This window comes from Anoplophora glabripennis, unplaced genomic scaffold (genome assembly GCF_000390285.2).
Source record: "Anoplophora glabripennis isolate ALB-LARVAE unplaced genomic scaffold, Agla_2.0 scaffold1, whole genome shotgun sequence".
Taxonomy (NCBI): domain Eukaryota; kingdom Metazoa; phylum Arthropoda; class Insecta; order Coleoptera; family Cerambycidae; genus Anoplophora; species Anoplophora glabripennis.
In genome coordinates this window covers 4,597,192-4,624,005 of record NW_019417028.1, presented here as the reverse complement: position 1 = coordinate 4,624,005, position 26,814 = coordinate 4,597,192, and the positions used below count along the sequence as shown (strand labels likewise).

At 34.5% G+C, this 26,814-nt stretch overlaps 4 protein-coding genes across 4 annotated transcripts in view; 2 read left to right on the top strand and 2 right to left on the bottom strand.

The window, feature by feature from the left end:
* Positions 1–510: 510 nt before the first annotated feature.
* Positions 511–13,591, top strand: LOC108915528 (probable ATP-dependent RNA helicase YTHDC2). The gene is made up of 11 exons (XM_018721616.1): positions 511–668; positions 727–2,102; positions 2,169–2,683; positions 2,999–3,172; positions 3,222–3,499; positions 3,864–3,987; positions 4,157–4,407; positions 4,460–4,598; positions 6,765–7,472; positions 11,331–11,485; positions 12,468–13,591. The coding sequence occupies exons 1-11, from the start codon at positions 607–609 to the stop codon at positions 12,643–12,645; spliced, it is 3,960 nt and encodes a 1,319-aa protein (XP_018577132.1). The 5' UTR covers positions 511–606; the 3' UTR covers positions 12,646–13,591.
* A 1,172-nt stretch (positions 13,592–14,763) lies between these two features.
* Positions 14,764–15,868, bottom strand: LOC108908249 (probable tRNA(His) guanylyltransferase). Its single transcript, XM_018712262.1, has one exon. The coding sequence runs from the start codon at positions 15,803–15,805 to the stop codon at positions 14,867–14,869; it is 939 nt and encodes a 312-aa protein (XP_018567778.1). The 5' UTR covers positions 15,806–15,868; the 3' UTR covers positions 14,764–14,866.
* Positions 15,869–18,123: 2,255 nt separating this feature from the next.
* LOC108917591 lies at positions 18,124–18,642 on the bottom strand. Its single transcript, XM_018724322.1, has one exon. It carries the CDS (start codon positions 18,640–18,642, stop codon positions 18,124–18,126), a length of 519 nt encoding a protein of 172 aa, XP_018579838.1.
* A 3,069-nt stretch (positions 18,643–21,711) lies between these two features.
* The window catches only part of LOC108915994 (mucin-5AC-like), a 33,122-nt gene continuing 28,019 nt past the window's right edge, over positions 21,712–26,814 (top strand). The window contains exon 1 of the mRNA XM_023455846.1: positions 21,712–21,789. The gene's annotated coding sequence lies outside the window, so the exon portion shown is untranslated. The remainder of the gene's footprint in view (positions 21,790–26,814) is intronic.

The following is a 26,814-nucleotide window of genomic DNA, read 5'->3' as shown; positions in this document are numbered from 1 at the left end:
GAGTGTTTTTTGGTTAATTACAGAAAATAATTTATTTGGTAAGTATAAAATAAATACCTTAGACTGACAGAAAAGAAGTTCTATATCAAATCATTTACCTTAAAGTTTGCTTTGTGTTTTACACTTAAACTTAATTGTTTTCTGTGTTTAAACTAAAAAGAATAAGGAAAACGGTTTACAATTTTTACAACACTAGTATTTTTTTAAAAGGGTTGAGCGGAAAATATGTTGTACTCAACAAATTATGTATATAAATATTTTTTTATTCTTCTGGAATCCGTCCTAAATACGTATTCTCTTCTAAAATCTGATCCGTTAAGATGTTGCTTAAATATTTGAAAACGTCGTTTTCAAGAAATTATTTATAGAATAGAGCACTATTCGTGCTAAACTAGAAAAATTCCAGTTAGTTTAACGCTATGGGGTTAACATTCTGAACGTACCTTATTCCTTATTTTCCTACATCGTTTGTTTTGTTGTTTTGTATGTATGACGGTTGAAGGATTGGAGGTTATGTTATTAAAATGATAAAAATAGTGTAATACTTAATTTTATAACAACATATTTATTTTGTACTATATCGTATTTGATTTTATATAAACTGACATGTCGGTCAAACAACCACGTATAGATTTAAGAAAACTAAATAAAAAAATGCAAAAGAACAGGTAATAGTAAACTAGTTAACAAAGTATCGTACAAACACCCAACTTTTTATGTTTTTAGAATACAAAGAAAACCTTCTATATCCAAATTAGATCCTAAGTGTCAGGAGGCTACGCCCGAGATTCTAAGAATAGAAATCGACCAAATATTTAAAGAGTTTCTCGACAATCCTGACCAGACTGAATACATTTTCCCCCCGGATCTGAACAACTTGCAGCGTAAATATATCCATACGAAGGCTCAAGCCATGAATATTATCTCAAAATCATACGGCAAAGAGCCGGATCGAAAGTTGCACATAAAAAAGAGGAGCCAACAACTCGAAAATCAGTCGTTCATTATAAAACCGTGTGCGGCAACTTTGACATATTTGCGTGATTTTATTAACCTTTCCAAGTCTGTACCATTATACATGCCTCCTCATCGTCGTATGCAGCGTAGGGAAAAAGTTATCGGAAGGTTAGTAAATGGCGTTTCTACGACCCCAGCCGAGGTACACTTAACGAACGATATAATAGCTCTAAGGGAATCCTTGCCGATATACGACCAGAAAATTTTTTTAATACAAACAATTAGAAGTAATCAGGTTACTATTATTTCGTCCGAAACGGGTTCCGGAAAGACGACCCAGGTGCCGCAGTATATCATGGACGACATGAGGCAGCAGAATAAGCCTTGCAAGATAATTTGCACACAACCGAGACGAATATCGACCGTATCGGCAGCAGAACGAGTGGCTTACGAACGAAACGATACCCTCGGCGCTTCCGTGGGGTATCATATAAGGTTAGAGCAAAAGTATGGTATAAGTACAAACTTAATTTATTGCACCACGGGTGTTTTTCTGCGAAATCTCATGCTGGGTTGTGAGGCGTTGATGAATATAACGCACATTATCATCGACGAGGTTCACGAACGAGATAAACTCTCGGATTTCTTACTGATATGCCTAAAACAGAGCCTGTCACACTTTCCTAACCTCAAACTAATCCTGATGTCCGCCACGATGAACACGTCCAAGTTTCTGGATTATTTCGGGCACGGTAAGGTGCTTTCGATCCCGGGACGGCTCTACCCGATCGACATCGTTTTCCTCGAGGAGATTCTACTCCTTACGAAGTACAAGTCGCCGAAGATGCGCGACGTCATGCAGAAAGACAAGAGAAAAGCCACCGAACACGTGGCGGAGGACGTTGCGATTTCAGTTTTGCAGGAAGAAAACATTGAACTCGACGAGGCGTTGGATGAGTACTTGAATTTCAGCGACAACTACGACTATAGGGTTCATTACGAGGAGGCGACGGTGCAATTGGGGATGTATTTTTTGTCCGAGGGGTTGTCGGTGGATTACCAGCATTCCCGCACGGGTAGGACAGCTCTGATGATCGCAGCTTTCCTCGGGGACAAGGAGTTCATCAGCCGACTGTGCAGTATGGGTAAGTCTGCAAATTTTTTGCAAATATCCTGAATCGTACTTTCATAAACAACCGTCGCTTCCCCAGGCGCGAAGATGGACCTCTGTTGCAACGCGGGCAAAACGGCGTTCGACTACGCCTTCGACAAACCCGACACCCTCCAACTGTTGGAATACATCAAGTGCAAGAGAAACAACGACGCCAAAAACTCCAACACCGGCGAGAAAGAGGTGGAGTACCTTCTCCACTTATACGACAAAACCACCTCGGACGACTACATCGACTTCGACCTCATAGTGACGTTGATTTGCTTCATACACCACAGCAATCAAGAGGGCTCCATTTTAGTCTTTTTACCGGGCTACGACGACATTATGCTGTGCAACGACAGGATAAACAACTCGCAGATGGCCGTCGGAACGTACAAGACTTTCTTCTTGCACAGTTCGATGAACATCAGGGACCAGCACGAGGTGTTCAGGCATTTGCCCAGTAGGAGGAAGATAATCCTGTCGACGAATATAGCCGAGACCAGTATAACGATCGACGATGTGGTTTTCGTGATCGATACCGGGAAAGCGAAGGAGAAATGTTACGATTCGGTGAGTAATTGGCTAATTATGTTTGATTTGTCGCTAGATTTGTCGCAATTTCTCTACTATTGGGACGTGGGCAGAATATTTCCAGTTCCACAGCAGGTGTTCCTCAGGGATCTAATCTTGGACCCTTATTGTTTTTTATGTCTATCAATGACCTCACAATAATAACTTTTAAATCTAATAAGCTCTGGAGCCTCTCAAAAGTAAAAAAAAAGACAATTATAATTATTTTCTTGATATATTTTGTCTTGTAAATGTTTTTTTTCCTGTTGGGCAGTTCAATCAGATTAGGTCTGATTTGAACCTTTTCCTTTTCAGTACAACAAGGTATCGTCGCTGCAGACCCGTTGGATATCGCAGGCCTGCGCCAAGCAGCGTACCGGCAGGGCTGGTAGAACGAAACCCGGCATGTGCTTTCGCCTTTTCTCCAAACAGAGGTATCAGAATATGGACGAGGAAAGGGTTCCGGAAATATTACGTGTTTCGCTTGAGGTTCGTTTTTAACCCGTGCATTTTTTTTTTATCTAATTGTGCCGTTTAGGAGCTCTGCATACACACCAAGGTTATAGCCCCGGCAGGTATGAATATCCACGACTTCCTGACGATGGCCCCCGACGCCCCTTCTGCCAATTCCATCAAAGTCGCCATCGAAAACCTGCAGTTCTTGGGGGCGCTCGACAAAGAGGAGGAGCTTACGTCGTTGGGCGAGTACTTGGCCCAGCTGGCCATCGAACCGCAGCTGGGGAAGATGTTGATCTATGCCGTGATATTTAGGTGTCTGGAGCCTATACTTACCCTCGCCGCCGCTATGTCACACAAGTAATTGAATTATTTATATATTTTTTGATTTAATTCCTGTAACAGTTTCAAACAACTATTTGAAATAATTTGGATGCATTCCTGTGAGAAATATTTAATTTTTGTTATTGGGAGTGTCATCAAAATGCTGCCATAGCATCTCAATTGTGATCGTGGCAGTATTTTGGCCTCCAAGGTCACCAGATTTTAATCAGTTTGATGTTTACATAAAAAGCTTAATTACTAACACATTTTTTTACTGAATTTATCTGAATTAAAAGAATAATTTTTATTTTTAGTTTTCGAAGTGTTATTTAAAAAAATTGATTTTGCGTCAGAGTTTTTACGTTAAAAGAAAAATTCCAACTTGTGTTCCGCATTTTAGGGACCCGTTTCAGCTGCCACCACAAGCGAACTTAAAAAATAAGGCTGGCGAGAAAAGACGGGAACTGCTGAACGACGTCATGAGCGATCATTTACTGTATTTGATAGTTTTTAAAAGATGGCAGGTTAGTAATATGAATATAAAAAAATTATACACAATTAAAGGTAGCTTTCCGTAATATTTTGAACGAGTTTAAAAAATCCTGTTCGAAGGACCAAAATCCGGTCCGAAGGACCATTTTTAAATAATTTAAACGAATCGCACATGTGTCATAGACATTTTTTGTACCCTAGGAAGAGACGTACAGCAACAACGTCGCCAGCTTCTGCCACAACTACTTCATCAGCAACCCGACTATGAACTCCATCCTAGAGACGAGGAGTCAACTGTTGGGGCAGCTGAGGGCCGTTGGTTTCGTCCACCAGGCCAACTCCCTGGAGGAGTATAACAGAAACGCGCACAGCTGGCCTCTGGTGAAGGCGATCATCTGCACTGGGGTGTACCCCAACATCGCCTATCCTCTGCACCAGAACCTGGCTACGAGGTACGAACGGGGTACATTCTATGTCGAAAGCGTCGTTGACTTTTTTTTTTAGGTCGGAGAAGAAGGTGAACGTGCAGAACAACAGCGCCTGCGCCAACAGGTTCATATCCACTTGGTTGATCTACGACGAGAAGATTAAGCACCGCAACTGTCTGCTGCTGAGGGGCGTGACGGCTATAACTACGATAACGGTGAGTTTGGAGAAATATCATAAAGTTGTTTGCATAGTCGGCCCTTTTCGGGGCCAAAATGATGCTTAAAGTCCGAGTGGTAACCTCCTTGCGGTACATATAGCGGTATTCATTAAAAACATGCGAATAACTTCAAAATGGCATAACTCGGGCGAAAAAAATCGTAGACTTGATTTTTTTTTCAAATTGGTTGTTAGAAAGTGCGCTTTACAATGGTATACGTGTTATTTTTGAAAAAAAAAACGGGGCGATCCAGGTTACGTGTCGAACATTCTAATTTTTTAGGAAAAAAACTTCTTGGACTTTATCAGGACATGGAGATGTGGTATTGACTCGTTTCCATTTCACATAGATTTTTCCTTAAAGTACCGATGATTGCCTACAAAACGAAAAAAAAATCGTCTTGATAAGATGAAAATTGACGGAGCTACGTGCATTAGAAAAATTTGATTTGATATGGCATATGTTTTGTAGGTTATATCTCACATAGTGACCTACGCCAGTAGATACAACGTAACGCTCAGTAGGCACTGAGTACCAATGACATTTAAGATATGACATTTATTTTGTAGGTTATATCTCACCGTTATTTAAGACAATTCTCCTTTAACCCTTTTATTTATTGAAATTTACATTTTTTACATGCTATAACAATATGTTTGAAGGTACAATCTTATATTCCGGGACTATCGATAAGGATTTTGTTCAAAAATGATACTTTATCCGTCTACAGACTAAATTAATTTGTACCGGTGCGACATCTATTTGAAATCAGCTAAAACAAATTAAAAATTAAGTTCTGCAAATTCTGCAAAGAAACGTTAAGAAAAAAACTTACATGTATATTAATATATTGTTCGTCATTACGTAACGACGAAAAAATGTATTAGTTACGTAACTAATACATTTTTTCACGTTATATAACAAAAATCAAATAATTTACCCGAAAAAATTGTATTAGTTACGTAACTAATACATTTTTTCACGTTATATAACAAAAATCAAATAATTTACCCGGAAAAAATGTATTAGTTATGTAACTAATACATTTTTGCACATTATATAACAAAAATCAAATAATTTATCCGGAAAAAATGTATTAGTTACGTAACTAATACATTTTTGCACGTTATATAACGAAAATCAAATAATTTATCCGGAAAAAATGTATTAGTTACGTAACTAATACATTTTTGCACGTTATATAACAAAAATCAAATAATTTATCCGGAAAAAATGTATTAGTTACGTAACTAATACATTTTTGCACGTTATATAACGAAAATCAAATAATTTATCCGGAAAAAATGTATTAGTTACGTAACTAATAAATTTTTTCACGTTATATAACAAAAATCAAATAATTTACCCGGAAAAAATGTATTAGTAAGTAACTAATACATTTTTGCACGTTATATAACAAAAATCAAATAATTTATCCGGAAAAAATGTATTAGTTACGTAACTAATACATTTTTGCACGTTATATAACGAAAATCAAATAATTTATCCGGAAAAAATGTATTAGTTACGTAACTAATAAATTTTTTCACGTTATATAACAAAAATCAAATAATTTACCCGGAAAAAATGTATTAGTTATTAACTAATACATTTTTGCACGTTATATAACAAAAATCAAATAATTTATCCGGAAAAAATGTATTAGTTACGTAACTAATACATTTTTGCACGTTATATAACGAAAATCAAATAATTTATCCGGAAAAAATGTATTAGTTACGTAACTAATATATTTTTTCACGTTATATAACAAAAATCAAATAATTTACCCGGAAAAAATGTATTAGTTATTAACTAATACATTTTTGCACGTTATATAACAAAAATCAAATAATTTATCCGGAAAAAATGTATTAGTTACGTAACTAATAAATTTTTTCACGTTATATAAGAAAAATCAAATAATTTACCCGGAAAAAATGTATTAGTTCCGTAACTAATACATTTTTTCACGTTATATAACAAAAATCAAATAATTTACCCCGAAAAAATGTATTAGTTATGTAACTAATACATTTTTGCACGTTATATAACGAAAATCAAATAATTTATCTGGAAAAAATGTATTAGTTACGTAACTAATACATTTTTTCACGTTATATAACGAAAATCAAATAATTTACCCGGAAAACTCCATCGCAGGTGGCCTTGGTGTGCGGCATCGACACCATCCAGCCCACCCCCAACTCCATCGTCGTCGACGATTGGCTAGAATTCGAGTTCCCCGACTGCAGCCCCCTCCTCCTGCGCTCGGCCATGCAGCTCCTGATAAAGAGGGTCCTGGCCAATCCGTCCTACCACTACAACGAGCACGACCACCGCCTAGTGCAGACGGTCCGTTCCGTCCTCGACGTCGAGGAGGTCTTCGCCGACCTGAAACTTCCCACGAACATCGGCGAGAGGCCTCGGTTCTTCTTCCCGCTAGGCCAGGGCGCCGGCCGCAGGGTCAGGCAGAAGACTAACCCGTTGCGGGGCGGCTTCGCCCAGTCCGTCAACGTCGCCAAGAGGAACGGGTACAGGAGGGAACAGATGGACTCTTCCGCATCGGGCAGCAGCCGTCTGACGAAGGGATTGACGGCTTCAAGTAGCGAACTGACGGATTCCTTGAAGACGCTCAGAGTGACGAACAGCGCTCGTCTGTTGAACGGGCGGGAGGTGTCGGCGTACCAGAACGGAGCGTCGGCGCTCCTCAACGCCATCACGGGGGAGAATAAGTTCAGGGAGTACAGCGACGAGAAGATTTTTATGCTGATCAGGCCCAAGCAGAAGAAGAGCGTCGAGATCGCCCAGCAGACCAATAAGTGGGTGTTCGCTCCCCAGACTGAGAAGAAAATTCTGCATTATAGTCGCGTAAGTGTATTTTTATTAGTTTTATTTTCGAGAAAAGTTGTTTTTCCGGGGGACGTCAGACGGTTAGATTTGGACGTGTGGCGAAATCGAGATGGTGTGCTGCGTGCCCCAAGGTTCTGATTTGAGCCCGCTGCTTTTTAATGTCTTTCTAAATGATATTCACGAGTCATTTTTGCCCGTTACAATTTTTTACAGTTTGCAGGCGTCTTCAACTTATTATTTATTGAGATATTTAACAATTAAAGATTTTATTTCACAGTTTGTCTAAATATGAAGTAATGCACCAATAACGGACTTTCCTCCATTCTAACGTAGATTTTCTATAAAATGGAGTTAGTTTGAAACTCAAATTACTTTTTGTTGTAGAGAAATTTGTAATTTGCCCCGTATATTACAAATTTCTTTACACCAAAATGTTATTTGAGTTTCGAACCAAGTCCATTTTATAGAAAATCTGCGTTAAAATGGAGGAAAGTCTATTATTTGTGCATTGATTCATATTTAGACAAACTGTGGAATAAAATTTATAAAAATGTATTGCTGGTTGCCTATTTGCTATAGACTTGAATAACACAATTTGACAAATTTTAACATAAAAAAAACAGGCTTAAAAAAAACATTTTGCAAATTCACTTAACATTTTTTTTAATAAAATTATTTCAGAGTACTGTTTTTTTTATAATAATACAGGGTGTCCAGAAAATGGCTGGCGATTTCTCAGAGATCGGTAGGACTTGCAAAAACGTTACAAGTTCGTAAAATTTTTTTTTATTCGGGCTCACCCTGTAGTGTTATTAACTTTTGAAGTAGAGAGTTGAAAATCGAGTGTTCTTTGGCTTTTCATTAAATTTAGTTAATTTTCGGGTAAACGCTATTAGCCCAGTAAATGAAATTTGTATTACACGTAAATCAAAAGGTGATTCGTTTCAGATTGAAACTTATTTTAAGCAAAAAGAAATAATATTTCCCAAAAAGTATCGGTTTAAAACGACAAGATCATTGTTTAAACAATGATTATAATGTAAAAATTACCAAAATTGGAGTTTTTTTAGCTGTATTTAAAAGCGCTCTCCAACGGGAGTTTCTGCTTTCGTTTATACTTGTAGGTTTTCAAAAAACCCTTCATTTGAAACCTGCTAAATTAAAATCCATAAACAATTTGTTTAAATAATTGCAAAAAACAGCGAAACTTGAATTTGCTATAAATAGAAGAAAAGAGCAAAAATCGTCTCTAAACTGCAATAAAAGTTGTATTTTGTTACGCTTAAGAAAATTTTGTAAAAAAATATTTATTCGTTTACGAGTTTTTGCATTTGTTTATTAGAAACAGCATTTTTTCAACTGCGAAAACGCGGTTGTTAGCGTTATAATAAAGGGCCTTATGAGGGCTCATTTGTTTCGTCTTGACTTATATTTTCAAGATATGGAATTGGAAATTGTAATTTCACAGGCTAACCTCCTCAAAACGGCGTATAAACAAATAGTGTAATTTGTTTATAAGGTTTTTTGTCAATAACTTTGTGAAGAATGAATATTTTTTAAAGCCGATATTCGTTAATCCTGGTAATTTTTCACGAATTTAAAAAAAAAATAGTTCTAGAACCATTTTTAGCCGAGATAGCATTTTTTTTTAAATTCATCACTTGTTTATTTATAAACATTAAGACTTGAAATTTCGGGAATATCAATCAACTCTTAAAATTTGTAGTAACAGTTAAAGATATCGAAAAAAATGCATTTTTTAGTAAGTTTTAACCCTTTAAAAAACGTCTTGGAATACATTTTTACACCTGGAATGTGGTGGGGGAAATAAGACGGAAACGTTCCGAGACTTGAAATCTTAACTGCCCGAAAATTTTGCGATATCCGGTAATTGTGTACCAATCTTAACGTTTTTTGTTAATCTGGGGTAGCGCATGAAAATAATAACATCTGCACGGTCCATTTTGCAATAATTAATTTTTAATTTGTTATTAATGCTATTAATTTTGTAAAAAAAAAATTTTTTTCGCATTTTTTCGAGAAATAATTATTCACAATTGTATCAATAAACAATTTTCTTAAAAAACAATATTTTTATGTAAAAAAATTCAGGAAATGACATATTTTTTATGTATAAAGTTTATTTTAATGAGAATCGAGTTTTTGAATGTAATATGCATAATAGTATTATTTTTTAACATTAAATTACATATTTTAAAACAGGTGAGTAAATTAAAACACTCGATGCTCATTAAAATAAACTTTATACATAAAAAATCCTGAATTTTCTTAAGTAAAAATATTGTTTTTTGAGAAAATTGTTTATTGGTACCATTGTCAATAATTATTTCTCGAAAAAATGCGAAAAAATATTTTTTTTGCAAAATTAATAGTTTATAACAAATTAATAATTAATTATTTCAAAATTGACTGTGCACAGTTGTAATTATTTTTATGCGCTACCACAGATTAAAAAAAAACGTTAAAATAGGTCCACAATGACGGGAGATATCGTAAACTTTTCAGACAGTTAAGATTTGAAGTCTCCGAAAGTTTCTGTCTTATTTCCCCCACCACACTCCAGGTGTAAAAATGTATTCCAGGACGTTTTTAAAGGGTTAAAAATTACTATAAAATGCATTTTTTTCGATATCTTTAACCGCTATCATGAAGTTTAAGGGTTGATTGATTTATTCCCGAAATTTCAAGTCTTAACGTTTATAAATAAACAAGTTAAGATTTTTTTAAAAAAAACGCTATCGCGGCTAAAAATGGTCCTAGAATAATTTTTTTTTAATTCGTGAAAAATTACCAGGATTACGAATATCAAAGCGGCTTTAAAAAATATTCATTCTTCGCAAAGTTATTAATGAAAAACCTTATAAACAAATTATACTATTTGTTTATACGCCGTTTTGAGGTGGTTAGCCTATGAAATTACAATTTCCAATTGCATATCTTGAAAATATAAGTCAAGACGAAACAAATGAGCCCTTACAAGGCCCTTTGCAAGGTTTTTGCAATTGGAAAAATGCTATTTCTAAAAAACAAATGCAAAAACTCGTAAACAAATAAATATTTTTTTATCGAATTTTCAGGGTTTCTTAAGCGTAACAAAATACAACTTTTACTGCAGTTTAGAGACGATTTATACTCTTTTCTTCTATTAATAGCAGATTCAAATTTTGCCGGTTTTTTGCAATTATTTAAACAAATTGTCGATGGATTTTAATTAAGCAGGTCTCAAATTAAGCGTTTTTTGAAAATCTATAAGTATAAACGAAAGCAAAAACTCCTGTTGGAGACACTTTTTAATACAGCTAAAAAACTTCATTTTTGGTAATTTTTACATTACAATCATTGTTTAAACAATGATCTTGTTGTTTTAAACCCATACTTTTTGGGAAATATTTTTTTTTTTGTCTAAACTAACGATTAAACCAAGTTTCAATCCGAAACGAGTTTTTTTACAAATTTTTTTTCATTTACTTGGCAATTTCAAACAGTTTTTAAGATTTTCATACTTTTAAGTGAAAAAGTTGTACTTTTTTCTGAATGTTACCATTTACGCAGCCAAATAAATACATAACAATCAAATACCACTAAATATGACACATTTATTTTCTCGAATACGGAGTCAATTGTCGTTTTCACGTTCTTGCATAGCTCGATGCTATTACGATTGTCGGCAAGAAATTGCGGCAGTGATTATTGCAGAATTGTTTTCGTAACAAATTAAAGTTTTACTGCAACTTTGTAAAAAAGTCTTATCAGTTGAACGAACGATCGTTGCTGCACGTGTTTATTGTAAAATTCCCGCAATTAATTGCCGAGCGAAGCCATTTTTATAATTTTCCCTTCCCCGTTTGACTCTAGAAAGGAAAACCAGTCTACCTGCTCTTCACGGTAAACCAGAGTCGTGCCTTCCAAGGTATGGCGGAATTCCTGACCTTCTCGCAGGAACAGTCTGGCAAGCCCACCTCCAGAGTGACGTGGGTGTATACGCTTGAACTGGAATTCTCCAAAGTCAGGTAACGATCAAATATTCTCGAGGGGCAAAAGTTGCCATCGTTACACTTTCNTTTTTGTCTAAACTAACGATTAAACCAAGTTTCAATCCGAAACGAGTTTTTTTACAAATTTTTTTTCATTTACTTGGCAATTTCAAACAGTTTTTAAGATTTTCATACTTTTAAATGAAAAACCTGTACTTGTTTCTGAATGTTGCCATTTACGCAGCAAAATAAATACGTAACGATCAAATACCGCTTGATATGACGCATTTATTTTCTCAAATACGGAGTCAGTTGTCGTTTTCACGTTCTTGCATAGCTCGATGTTATTACGATCGTCTGCAAGAAATTGCGGTAGTGATTATGGCAGAATGGTTTTCTTGACAATAAATTAAAATTTTATTGCAACTTCAAAGAAAAGTCGCAGCAGTTTTGTTTGTAGGCTTCCATGGCTGTCATTAATGGTTGAATGATTTCCGGGCTGGTTGCCACGTCGTCGGTTTACAACACTTGACGTTTCGAGAGACATATTGCTCTCTTCTTCAGAAGTTACTCTGAAACGGAGAAGAGAGCGATATGTCTCTCAAAACGTCAAGTGTTGTAAACCGACGACGTGGCAACCAGCCCAGAAATCATTCAACCAAAAGTCGCAGCAGTTGAACGAACGATTGTCGCTGCACGTGTGTTTCCTAAAGTTGCCGCAATTAATTGCCGAGCAAAGCCATTTTTATAATTTTCCCTTCCCCGTTTGACTCTAGAAAGGAAAACCAGTCTACCTGCTCTTCACGGTAAACCAGAGTCGTGCCTTCCAAGGTATGGCGGAATTCCTGACCTTCTCGCAGGAACAGTCCGGCAAGCCCACCTCTAGAGTGACGTGGGTGTATACGCTTGAACTGGAATTCTCCAAAGTCAGGTAACGATCAAATATTCTCGAGGGGCAAAAGTTGCCATCGTTACACTTTCACATCGCCTTCTCTATCCGGCATTTTCCGTCCCGCAGGCAGCTGCGGAACCCGTACAACGAGAACCGCCCCATCTACGAGGGCCTGGACGGGCAGGTGATCCAGCAGACGGTCGCCGAGGAGCTCGTCAGGATCTACAACGAGGTGATGCACGTGGCGGAAGGTGGTTTCGGGCCCGGGCGCTCGTCGCAGGGCTGTTCCAGCGGCGGTAGATAAGTCCTTTATTTTTTTATATGGTTATCGTCGTCGAGCGGCCAGTCTTCTGTCTTACGGTTAGGGTTTCGTTTGTCGTGCGCTTAGATTGTGTTTCGCTTGATAGGAGCGGAGGAAAGCGAACGGAAACTTTTTATTTTTGATGTTTGAGAAAGTTTTAACGGTGTGGTATATTTTGAACTTTTTTAAATTCGTTTTCAGAGCTACATTATTTTTAGGTATTTTTTGAGGGTTTGTTTTTGTGACTTGTCGAAATCAATATGTTATTCGAAACGTCGCTTTTACCTCACGTTTCCAGACGTTACATCGGAAGAATTGTCGCTTTTGCGGTGTGTCCCAAACTAAAGTACACGGGAGGTGCGTTAACGTATTTTTTTAAATTTGTTTTTTAATTACGACAAAGAACTGCTGCTAATTAATCCTTTCTTATTTGCAAACGTAAGTTTTATGGGAATTCATAATGATTTAATTATGAAGTACGTGTAACTTAATAAATCGATAAAATATTTATTTAAAAAAAAATTACTAATTTTTCCGAAAGCGAAAATTATGCTTTATATAAAATTCGAGACATTCAGCGCATAATGTATTAAACGATACTTATCAATTTACGGAAACCAATTCAATCGGGTTATTATTTCTTTTAGGAATCAAACACGTTTTTTTGTAAAAGCGAAGCTCATTTCCTGCATTTATAAATTTCGTGTAGCTTATTAATTGCACGTAAACGTATTTTATGAATTTGCAACTGATCGTCCGAGGGTTTTGTACTAGGATGTGGATTTTTTACGTCGACCAGTTCAAAGGTTTCTAGGTTTTATTTAATTTTGGTCGCGAAAAGTTTATGTACGCGATTTTTTGGTGACTGATTCTGGCATCGTTAGATTTTAAGTATTTCCTTGTTAGTGTAAAATTTGTTACGAGTTCTTGATTGCTAATAAAATATTTTACTGGCTAGATCGCTCCTTATTTCAATTTTAACCTTTAAGAATTTTAAATTTGCATGCACGCTTTTCCTCGAGGCTTTTCAGCTGATGCGAGGGAGGCGCAAGCGAGGAATAATAATTATTACAACAAGGTAAGTAGGTATAAAAATAATGAACGTGCTTATGTTGTTAATCTACGGTGAACGTTAGCGAAATGCTGCAAAGGCATCGCGTTGTTATACCGAACTCTTTTGTATTATTCTGTGAAGGAGTTACGAATTATTGATTACATTGCAATAAATCAAACCTCGCAACGCAACAAATAAAATAAATAAAATAATTAGCAACGGGTTTTGCCCGATCTCAATGGTAACTTGTCGAATGAGTTCAAAGTATAAACAATTTTCATGGACCATCGATTTTCTCAAATATTTTTAAGGTTCACAAAAAATTCCAATGAATTATGACGGTCTTGACCAATCCAAAACGTTAAAATTCCATTTACTTTTGTTTAGTATGCAACACAAAATACAATGAAGTGTATACTTGGTTGCATAAAAATTCACGAAATTTTTTAAATTTTACTAGAGTTGTTAGTATTTTACTTATATTTTTATTTGTAACATAAACTATAACCGCTCTGATCAATCCAAAACTGTATTCAGTTGCTCTTTTCCACCAGTTTTCGAGATTTTTGATTCTCGTTGCATTTAAGTATTTGTTCGATAGGCAACATACAATACAATAGTTATGTATTCTTGTCTGCATAATATCTAAAAATTTTATATAATTTGTAGTAGTGTATTTCAATTTTTATTAGATAGGCAACATATAATACACTACTGCGTTCTACGCTGCATAAAAATTCACAAAATTTTATAAATCTCGGCAGACACCAGTTTGTTTACTTGTATTTTATTATTATTATTATTACCTATTATGCTCAAAACAAAGATTGAGGTTACATTTATCAATAAAAGCGAAAACTCTGTTGAAAACTACCCGTTCATATATTTTGGAGATCACGCTCAGCAAAGAGCCTACATATAGTTAGCGCAAATCCCCGGGGGTCAATATTTTTATAAATGGAAGAAAGATGTAGATTTTTTGATGACTTTTTTGAAAAGCAATCACTGCTTCCAGAGAGAATACTTAAAAAAATTATCGAATTTATTAAGAAACATTTATTTAACGGTTTACTATTTATTATGAAATCAGATCAGAATTTCGGCTTCAGGGTATATAAAAATTAACATAATCCAACGAATAACATAACACACAATTTATTTAAAACATCGTCATCTTGCCGCCTGTTCCTTGTCAGATGCATCGTCGTCACCTTTAACGTCTTGTTTCAAATGCAACTGCGACACTACTAACTCCGGCAAAGTGATTTCCCCCGGCCACTCGTACATTTTGCTACTTTTCATGCTTAAAATCTCGTCGTTCCTCTTCCAAAAATCGTTCTGAATCATGTCTTCGTGTAACGGTAAAACCACCTGCCTCGTTTTACCGTGCACCGGATGTTTAACACCTTTTCGCACTAATATCGTTCCTTTTCTGTACATCACCGGTTCGTTATTGTAATTCGTGTTAAATTCGCTGAAGAGGATTTCATTTTTATCGCTCGAAAACGTTCCGCATAGTCTCTGTTCTGCTTCGGAATTCGTCAAACCTCCTTTAAGAACCAACGACCAAAACGTGGTGTTGTACAAGTTGTTTATGTGGCAGTCGGCTTGTCTCCAACTGAGGTAATCCCGTAGGTTTTCATCGGAGGGGTACAGAACGACTCTAGAGTCGAACGACGGTGGATACTTCAGTTTAACGTCTTTGAAGTACTCCTTCCAGAAGAACACGTACGAGGAAGAGAATAAACTGTTCAGATATGTCACTATTTTAGAAGTTCTTCGATTGTATAAAGTTGTGTCTTTCTTTAATACGAAGGAATACTCGTCGCTTTGACCGTAACCCAATAAAATGTCTTTGTATTCTTGCATGACGACGGTAGCGGCTCTGTTCATCAACCAGAGGGCTCTAGGATCGTTAGGTTTTGCGAAGTCGTGTTTGGCAGAGAATTTGTGGAAGCCTTTACCATCTATTCGAACCACTATCCAGCTGTTGGGCAAGAGTTTTTCATCGGATTCGAAGGATTTCACGTATTCGAATTTACTTTTGGCCATTTTCGTCGCGTGAAAGCTTCTTAGTTGGCGGCGCAGTGTTGTGAAACACAACAGCATAATTTAAAACACAATATTTATTTATTTTTTATCATTATTCGTACCTAACCTTTGACATTAAAAAGTGAGGTTAAACGAATTGTTTCGTCTTCTTCTTCTGGAAAGTTCTAAAAAGGGTTCGTTCTTTAAAACAGTTCGTTCCACAATCTGTGCTAATGCTTTCACCCCTTGTCCAATCAGAAGTTACTGGCATTTAATATCAAATAAGTAACTCGAGATTCTATGTATTTGAAAATTATGTTAAATACTTACAAACACCAGAATAAAAACAGCATTAAATGAAATAGTTTTAACAATTCTTGGAAGAATTTTTATTGGATTCCGTTTTCCAAAATTTGTGTAGAGCCGTTTCTGTATTATCTGTAGATGTATCTCGTTTATCGGATCACTGCTGCCAATACAACTCATTAAATTGCACAATAATTCAGCCGCCCTGACTTTCCCAGCCACTTTACATACATTTCAGAAAAGTTCTAAAACACACGTTAGATTTCGCAACTCGTATTCAGAACATTGTTATAAAATATTTGCATTCTGGCGCATGAAAAAAGGAAGCACGCCTACCTATTAATCTATAAATCCCCGAAGATAGCTTATCCAACGCAATTTTCACACGAGATACGGACAATGTGAGGCTATAATAATAGCCATTATTTATTGTTATGCATAAGGCGATGTACGTACTTTCACTTAAATATATAATTCCCACGAAGAAAGTTATTATCTAATACGTGATCCAAAATGTCAACGTTACTGTTGAAGATTGTATCGGGAGAACATGTTTAAAGTGGCTCCAAACGTGTTTTTTATTTCTTTATTGCTTTCATAGACATGAAATAAATTTATGTCCGTTTTTAATTCTGTTTACTAGAAAACGAAGTCCGGTTTTTTCCCATAAAATTACAATAATCATATTTTCGGATTAACATTTATCTGTCTCTAATTCCTTTTAATACGTTCAAAACAATGTTAGCTTAAAAAACAAGTGTTTTTTTAGTGAAAGCCTCACTGCTTGTATAAAGCGATGTCGTCTACCAAATTATGTAATTTAGATACAAAATTATCGAACTTAATTGTGACACTTTTTTCCACAATAAAGATAGACTTATTAAGTAATTATTAATACTTTTTGATAAATATTATGTTTTTAATTGCATATTTTTATAAGCAGTCAAAATGGAGAGTTACTTAATTTTATTGGTTATAATTGGACATATTTTCTTATAACTGGATTTTAAAAGCTACAGAATTATGACCTTGAACAAGTCAGCCATATTAAAAAGGAGTAGATCCTTTTATTTTTTCCCTTTCTTAGAGAAATCGTTTCTTTGCACCCTTACATGCAAAAAAAGATATAGACACCACTTTGTTTCAAATAAACTTGAAACCTACTTAACTAATATAGGTAATACAGCAATAATTAAATATATTCTGGAGGAATTCAGAACAAATACCGCCATATTCTAAAGAAGTAGGTTGTTCTATGATCGTAGTATTGTAGGTATTATATATACTGTGACTTTAGTTCTCTCAAATGACGTCACAATTGAATATCTGCAGTGTAGTTTATAATTGGAACAATCTGTATATGAACAGTAAGTAAAAGGTTAAAGAAATGTCTCGGTGGAACACTTCCTTGTTCCAACAATGTGATAAGAATTCGCGTAGAACAATCTAGCTTTCATATATTGTCTTTATTATTTTTTATGAGAAACAAAATTCAGTTCGAATACCTTTCTAACCAAATGCATAATTAAGCAATATGCATATAATGAGTTGTTTATTACTTTCTTTCGGTCGTTGTATAGTTTTTATAATCGATAAATTTATTAAGATATTCCAGGAGAATATTTTTCAACATAGTACAGAAGAAATCTGTCTATTTACGTAAAGTAAGGTTAAGTTTTCCCTTATTTATGTATAATGTATAATGTAAACCTAACCTGACTTAAGACAGAAATTTATATGGGTTTATTTTATGCAAATCACTGTTAAAATTAATCTGTACGTAAATGTACAACTAAATAGAAAAAAAATAGTCTCGTATTTCATTGTTTATCAGCTCAAATTTAAAACTGACAGCAGCCTCATGATGCGCACCTGTCTTCAACTGACAAATCTGCTTGAATTTATACGCATACTTTGACAGTCTTCGACAAAGCTTTTAAAGTATTACAAAATTACGTAACGACCAATTTTAAGAAACATTCCTTTAATCAATTCACGAGAAACATGCTAAATAAATATTTCAAAATACCTACTCGTAGTCTAATCTTTAAAACTATTTTCTAACCCTAACCTCAATACTAATAATCAAACTAAATATTATTTTCCCTCTTCCTTTCTCTGTTCAAAAAAGAATTCTTGCAAGGTTTGATAAACCTAGCATCCACTAATATCTCGTCGTACATCCCCCTGAAGATCGTTCCGCAGCACAGCGTCTCCTTTTTCCAATAATCCAAGTCGATAAAATCGCTCACTTCTATATCATCCGCTTTCCTCCTCTTCCTTTCCACTTCATCCTCACAGTCGCTGACGCCCGGAGTCGCAACTCTGCTAGAGTCGTCTTCAGATAGGAATTCTACGTTGATTTCTTCGTTGCCGTCGCTGGTATCCGACAGCGCAAGGCTGTGATTGTCACAGTCTTCGTTGTTGATAATTTGACACTTCTCGTCCTGCTTGTATTTGTTCATAAAAGGGTTCGAGTTGAGGGTGGAAGGCTCCTCCGATGACTTTTTGGGGTACCACAACTGCATCTTGGTCTGGCTTAGCATGGCGAAGGGCGAAATGTGCGGTTTGACGTCAAACTGACAATGCGGGATTTTTTGTTTTGTCATGGCTTGCTACGGGAAACGGTCTGGCAGCAGCGCGACGCAAGCTAAGTTGGTGTTCCAAGTAAATTAAAGAAATTGCGTCGATAAGTGAAAGAAGTAATAAATTAAGTAGATGCTTATAATTACGTAACGATTTTGGAATTTCATATGCATTTCACCTTATCCTTTCCAATGAGATATTTCCAAAAATCGACGTTACTGAATAAAATTTAAATAATGTTTGGTTGTCACTGTTATAAATTAAAAATCTTTATTATAAATATTCTTTTAATGCAAACGAAGATGTGTTTATTTGAATACACCGATAAATAGTCCAATTAACTAAGCCTTTAAATCGAAATTTTGTCAACTTGGCTGAATTTTTGATATGAGTTAGTTTAAGGTATATTATAACAATAAGTGAGAGTAATTTTTTGTTCAACCCCCGGCCAAGGGTGGAAAAAGATAAAACAAAGGGCTTTTTCAAGATAACTCAAAAAGGGTAAGAGCTAGAAAAAAAAGTTTTTCATGAAAGTTGTAAAGCAGACAATTCTACATAAAAATGGTCTCTTAGCTTTTTCTTGTACTATTAAAATTAACAGAGTTAGGGAGGCTAGAAGTTAAGGGAAGATTTCAGAAATTTAATTTTGTTAAATCATTAAAATTAACGATTAAAAATTTGATTTTTTGTTATAACTTTCTTATTAAAAATTAAAAAATATATCTATTTCTCTGAAAAGAAAAGTTACATATTTTAGAGCAGATTGAAAAAAAAAATTACAAAATTCAATCATTTTTCTGTTTGTTATGATTTTTTTTAAATTTCTGAAATCTTCCCTTAACTTCTAGCCTCCCTAACTCTGTTAATTGTAATAGTACAAGAAAAAGTTAAGAGGCCATTTTTATGTAGAATTGTCTGCTTTACAACTTTCATGAAAAACTTTTTTTTCTAGCTCTTACCCTTTTTGAGTTATCTTGAAAAAGCCCTTTGTTTTATCTTTTTCCACCCTTGGCCGGGGGTTGAACAAAAAATTACTCTCACTTATTGTTATAATATACCTTAAACTAACTCATATCAAAAATTCAGTCAAGTTGGCAAAATTTCGATTTAAAGGCTTAGTTAATTGGACTATAAAGGCACCTAATCGTAATTGCATGAGCAATTTCTCTTTTGATTTTAGATATTTCTAATGTATCTTCAGATAAATCAAATTGGTATCGGTATTATATTATTGGTTTTTGATCCATTTTGTTCAATCACGTTTTTTTCTTTGGCATTTAATTACGGACATTAAAGTTTCTTAGTCGGTACCGAGAAATATACAGGATGCAACTACGATCCGTGACAAAACTTCATTCAAAGGCGGTTCTTTATGATTAATTACAGAGTGTTCAAAAGTAACCATAAGATAGAGGTTGTTTGATGTTTTAAAAAAATAAGTTCGAAACCGGTATACAGTACGTTCAAGATTAAAGTGAATAAAATAAAAAACATTTTTATTTTACATTTTACGGAAACAATTACACTTATTGATAAAAGGTTTTGCTTGTATTTGACATTGCCACAGAGAAAATTAACATTTCATGTACAGGGTGTCCAAAAAATGTTAAAATTAAATGTTATGAAAGAATTGGCTTTGATTAAGGTTTCGGAATGACACACAATTTTTTGGAGATACTTGTTGTCATAATAAACAATGATCAATACTAAAAATACCTATTTTTACACTTTTATAACCATTTCGATTTTTTTTTTAATTTTTCAACAACGAATACGTTAAAAAATTAAGGGTTTCCATTTAAAAATTTCGAGTTTTCCACGTTTTCTGAAGTTCATACTCGATAATTTTTTTTGACCACCCTGTATAAAAACTGGAAATTTTTCGTGGCAAATTCGATAAATTAGGTCTTCCTCTACAAAATGTCCAATTTGCACAAAAAAATATACTTATGTTTCCGGGAAAACTAAATTTTTTTGACAGTCTGCATCTGTCAATTTTTAAAAATCAAAATATCTCGGAAACGGTTAATCCTAAGTATGGAGTGTGCTATATGTTTTCATCTTAGAAATAGATGCTCTTTACCAAAATGCAATAATATACAGGGGGTTCCATTTAAAATAAGAAAGTGTGTATCGACTTCCGGTATAACGGGAAGTACGATAACCTTGAAAATATTTTAGCTTGGTAGGCCCCCGGTCCGTATCACACCGTCACAATTTCAAAAAAAATCCTTTTTCCCAGATATACATCGATGAAGTTCGTGATGGGACACCCTGTATAGTGATTTTTATCAAAATTACCGTTTAGTTATTTAAATTACTTGATTTATTATTAATTCAAACATTATTTCACGTACAATATATTTTAGCAATCGTCTATCTCGAAAATAAAGTTAACGTCTTTTTCTGACGTTTGTTTTTTTACCAAATTTCCGAATAACTCGAGAAAAACACAAAATTATCGTTATTTTTAAACGCCCGGTATATTGTATCGTCACACCGACACCGCTGTTGCTACAGAAGCAACTGTTTTTGTTTTTCGAGTAAAAAAAGTGAAAATAGGAACTCTTCTATGATTAAATAGCACTCAGATGCTTCAACAATAACAACGGCAAATATAACAGCTGCAGTTAGCAATAACTTCGCACGTCAATAAATAATTTATTATTTGTTTTAAGTTTCCGCCATTCACCTCTTTGAGATTTGCGTTGGAAGTGATTGATCTGTTCCGTAACATTTCCTGTACTGTTTCTGAACCAACCTTTTCGGTGTAGATAAGGAGCAGTTTCGTGTAAGATACCGAAATTGTTTTTAAATTTTGACAATTAAAGTTAAATTAAAGACGTCAGTCGGTGGTCCTGACACCCTGTACAATCCCGCGAGGAAAACGACCCAAATAAATCAACCGCGGTCTTCCAGAGCATGCTAAGTGACCATAGAGCCGTTTGGCCTTTGCAGGCGCGCGTGCAGCTTTGTGAAAGGTCGCCGATCGGCAAAAGCTGTGGGGGAGAGAGCGTCAGGTCCATCTGAAATCCTCCGGATCGCTAAATCCAGCGGCCCGGAGGAGTCAGTCTTCTTCGCGTTGACTTCGATCGTGCCTCGACACTTCATGCGGTTCGACGCGCACTTTGGACTACCGACGAATTTGTGACCGCTTGCCAGCGATTGAGGTAAGTGGCGTGTGGCCTGAAAGCTCCCTGAAACCCGAAGTGAACTGAAAGAATGATTGTTAGTTGGAGTGTTGGGGTGGGAAGTGATAGAAAATCGCTTGCGATAGAAACTGAGCGAAGTTTATATTTCTGGGCCTCTGGGAACATCCCGAGGGTCTAAAATTTCTGGAAAAGTTGTGCGAAGAATGAAACTAATATGAAAAGCCTGGAAAAATTACATTTTTATTACAATATAGGACGTATATTACATATTTTTATGCGTAATTTTCAGTAAATTTATAGCAGTATTTTGACGAGAGTTTTAGAAAATCTAAACAAATTAAGTTAAACACAAGTTTTGACCAGGGTATAGTCAGTTTACAAGTTGACAATTCATTCAGAATAAGGGGAAAACATATTTTTTCTTCCTTCGTTTATCGTTACATAACCTGAACCTTGTAGGCCAGAAAATATAGAGTTGGACGCGACTTTTTGTTTCGGAAAGCCGAATTTATCACTATAGATGCTAAATATTATGTACAATAACATATTAGTTTCCACAGTCATAAAAATGGGGGAAAGATTGTTTACAGGATGTATATAATTTTTACGTAAATTCACGTTTTCGCTTATAACTTTTTTCCGTTCATTTCTACGAGAAAACAGTAAAGTACCTTTTGTTTCGTCTTCAAAAGACCTACAAAACTAGCCCTCGAGCGTCAAAAAATATTGATTAGATCAATAGTTATAAACAGAAGAAGTTTATTTATGACTTTTGAATTAAACATTTATAAACTGCGTTATTATTACCAGAACGTTTTGGCATCGCATCCTCTCATTCCTTATCACTGTCTAATAACTCACACAAAATCTGGATTCGAAAAATTGAATAGTTTACAAATTATGGCCTTATAAATAAATTAACTAATTGTTTGTCTGGACGATCCCGAGCATCTTCCACAACCGCACTGATTTTTTTCATGGTAGATTTCATAATAATACAATAAAATCTATCATTTATCAACTTACCGATTCCAGATTTCGAGTGAGTTATTAGACAGTGATAAGAAATGAGAGGATGCGATGTCAAAACGTTCTGGTAATAATAACGCAGTTTATAAATGTTTAATTCAAAAGTCATAAATAAACTTCTGTTTATAACTTTTGATCTAATCAATATTTTTTGACGCTCGAGGGCTAGTTTTGTAGGTCTTTTGAAGACGAAACAAAAAGTACTTTACTGTTTTCTCCTGGAAATGAACGGAAAAAAAGTTATAAGCGAAAAACGTAAATTTACGTAAAAATTATACAATTAGCCACCCTGTAAACAATCTTCCCCCATTTTTATGACTGTGGAAACTAATATGTTATTGTACATAATATTTAGCATATATATTGATAAATTCAGCTTGCCGAAACAAAAAGTCGAGTTCAACTCTATATTTTCTGGCCTATCTATATAAGATCTTGAAAAAAAAATTTTTTTTGGTTTGTATTTATTTTTTCTTAAACTATGAAAGCCATTTGTTTTATATTTAGTATGAAGTGTACGAATGAAATGCTTTATCGATTTTAAAAATTAATGTGGAAATAGATCAATCATAGGCGTTCATAAGGGGCTATGATTGCCCCTATTTTTAATATAATTTCTATGCCACTGGAAAATTTTCAAAATGAATATATTTTTTTTTCATTGCGATTTATTCTACAGCAAAAAGATTTTACTACTTTTAAATAAAATGCGTGGTTTTTGAGAAAAATTATTTCTTATGGATTCAGAGAAATAAATCCAATGGATTAATATCTGGGGATCGTGGCGGCCAATGTATGGGCCCTCTTGTACCAATCTAGCGATCTTCAAATGTAGCATTCAAAAAATGTATGTTTATTTGTTTATGTTTACGTTTATCTATTTTTTTTTCTAAGCCTACTTTTTTTTAGTTTGCTTTTATGTCGATATTACATTAAAGCTCAAGTTGAAAGATACCTAACCTAAGTCTTTGTCTGACTCTGAGTCATCTGAACACGTATCCATGCTCTTGGTTATCCCAAACATGTTCAAAATATGTATTTTTGAAACAAGTTATTTTTATTAAATATGTGTTAACACTTATATTTGCTAGCAAATAAAGTAGCCAGATGTGTTTATATCTTGCATTGCAAGAAAAATAAATTTTTTCCTAATTTTCCATATTATTCTAATTTTTCTCCACACAATTTTTCCGGAAATTAAGAGAAACCGAAAATTATAAATCTACACAATTACATCGACCCGTCATCGGTACCACATACATACCACAGAAAATACCAGTAAAATTATGTTCAGTTCAACATGGAAAAAAAATATTTGTACAAAGTTAAAATACATCCACTTCTTAAGTCAAATTTAATTTTCTGCAATCTTTTAAATTAAGTTTTAACATGTTGTAGTTATAGGTTAGTCTTAACTATGAAAACCACTTTTATGATGACATATTTGATGTCAACTGTCAGTTTGCTGTTTTTAGTTAATTACTTCTAGTGTGCTATGAATAGTTGTGTGCATGAGGATGGAAAGATTATAACAAGTTTAGCTTGGGTCTTATTGGAAATAATTTCCTTGACGCATAATTTGGCAAACCCTCGACTTCTTAGCTTCCAAGCGTGCGTACAAAGATATATTAATTTTATTGTTTAAATATCAAATTCGAACGAGTTGCAGTCAATTGCAATTAATTACAAAATTCGTCCAATTTTTTATGCTGCCGCTTATTGCCTCTACTAAATCAAATATCCCGTATCCTACTTAACGCTATGCGGTCTTTCTTAACCGTGAAAACGCTTCGAATTAAATGATGGATTCGAGTGTGCGGGATGACACAAATTTTCGCGGTCATTTGTTCCGAGAGAATTTACTCGAAAGTGGAATCTGCCTACTTTGTGAATATATATCACTGCACTGTGAATCATCCGGCATACTTACATGCATTGTTCAGGGGGTTCTGCACATTTTTGGATGCAATTCGTATACGGAGGATGACAGAAAAGAAAGTAAAATGGCTGTAGATAAAAGGAAAGTGAATTTATTGGATTATTGTTCGCGAAAAATTAGAAAGTCTTCCTATCTTAGATGAAATGGTCGATTTTGATGTGATATATGGACGAAATCGATTCGGTCGATATAACTTGCAGAAACGATTTTTTTTTTTTAATTAAACTTAGTAATCTGATTTGTTCTTGTCTTAATCCTTCTACTCTCGGTTCGACTGTTTTTAATTTTTCACTATGCCATTTAATAAAACAGTGAAATTATTAATTATCTCAGACAAGAATTAGTACAGAAGTCAAGGGTTTGTGCGGAAGAGGGGATGGTATATTATAATGTGAACAACATTTAAAATTATTTCTAAACAAATGAATGATTTTTTACCTTTGATATTAATATGTATTTTAAGAAAACTCCTTTTAATTTATATTAAAATAACGTTTATTATGAAATGACGCCATCAGAAGTGAGAAAAAAATGTCGGTGACATCATATGTACAAATTAAAACAGAATTCTAGTTTTTGATATGATAGTCCGGTCAAAATAGACATTTCAAATAACGAAAATTCTGACAGAGCTAAATTTTGGTACACCATTAGAAATAAAGTGTCAAAAGGTTTTAAATGCTGCAGTCATTTAGCATTAAGGATTTATACTTTAAAATAAGACAATCTTTTAATAAACGTGTTGATAAATGTATTGAAGTTGGAGGTGGATATTTTAAGCAATTATTGTCAAAAAGGCATATTTTTTTACTAATTTTACTATTCATTACAATGTTTAATTCTAAATAAACCATTGTTTTTAACATTTCTAAATTATTTTAATTATTTCAACTATTAGCATTGGAAGTTTCAAAGCCAAATATCTCGAAAACGGTGCGAGATAGCTACTTTAAAAAAGTATACCTTTTTTGTGTAAAAAAAGTTGTAAAATAAGAATTTGTAACCAAAGATGAGATACCTTAAAGCACAAAAAAGTTATGTCGTTTTTAACACATTCAATCTACTGCAGCTAGCTCTATGAACTTTAACCAAAATGTGAACAGATTTCAATTCCTCTACTCAACGAACTCCAATCCCCAAAATTTTGTGAGGATATTTGCATTTGTTAAGGAATAAATTAAAAAAAAACCGAAATAATATTTTACATTTAACACCCTGTATCTCTTTAACTATCAACTTTTGGACTAAGGTAAGTTCGGCTAAATCGCAATATTTTTACTTGGGGAATCTACCCATGAATTTTGGCCTATTACGTCGCGACCACCCTGTATACGTGGCATATATGTGTTATATCATGTAGAACGTGACTCCTTCAACTTTTAGAACCACGATATCTCAGGAATGGAGATTCTTACAAAAAAAAGTGTAAGGATCACTTTTGTAGATAATTTTAAGATCTATAATTTTTGTTAGAGCTACTTTTTTGACAAAACTTACTGTTTTCGAAAAAATCCAAAAAACCTCAAATTTTGACATTTGACCCCGAATAACTTTTTTAGCACACATGGGATCGATGGGGACTTTCGACACTTTATTTCTAATGGTGTACCCAAGGTCTCCACCGAAACTTAGCTCTGTCGGAATTTTCGTTATCTGACCACTATTTTTATGACTAATTTGACCGGACCACGACCGATTATTTGAGGTAGAACTTTTTTAATTAATTCAAAGTTATAGATCGTGGCTTCCAATGTAATTATTACTTTTTAATTGAAAACCATAAATATAAATAATTGCGGTCAAAAACTATAATTATTCATAAGGCAGATGGAGAGCCAGACTTGATTTTTCCAATCCAACTCCAATAAACAAAGTCCACAAGCCGAATCTCGTTTGTCCACTTAAAAACGAACGTTACATCGAATACCTTACTGAAGTTAAATATACGTATTACTTCATTACTTGGCGTCGAATAATATCAGTAGTTAGCCAATTTGTATTTTTTTTAGCCCCAGGCTGTGTTTTTGTTTCGTAGGAGCGTACCTACAGTTTGTTGATTACTATCACTTTCCCTG

Excerpts from the sequence above, each read along its gene's own strand:
- LOC108915528 (XM_018721616.1), top strand. The coding sequence starts at position 607 with ATGTCGGTCAAACAACCACGTATAGATTTAAGAAAACTAAATAAAAAA. Across the intron at positions 4,408-4,459 it reads CACCAGAACCTGGCTACGAG|GTCGGAGAAGAAGGTGAACG; the intron begins GTACGAACGGGG and ends TTTTTTTTTTAG. Across the intron at positions 4,599-6,764 it reads CGGCTATAACTACGATAACG|GTGGCCTTGGTGTGCGGCAT; the intron begins GTGAGTTTGGAG and ends ACTCCATCGCAG.
- LOC108908249 (XM_018712262.1), bottom strand. The coding sequence starts at position 15,805 with ATGCTGTTGTGTTTCACAACACTGCGCCGCCAACTAAGAAGCTTTCAC.
- LOC108917591 (XM_018724322.1), bottom strand. The coding sequence starts at position 18,642 with ATGACAAAACAAAAAATCCCGCATTGTCAGTTTGACGTCAAACCGCAC.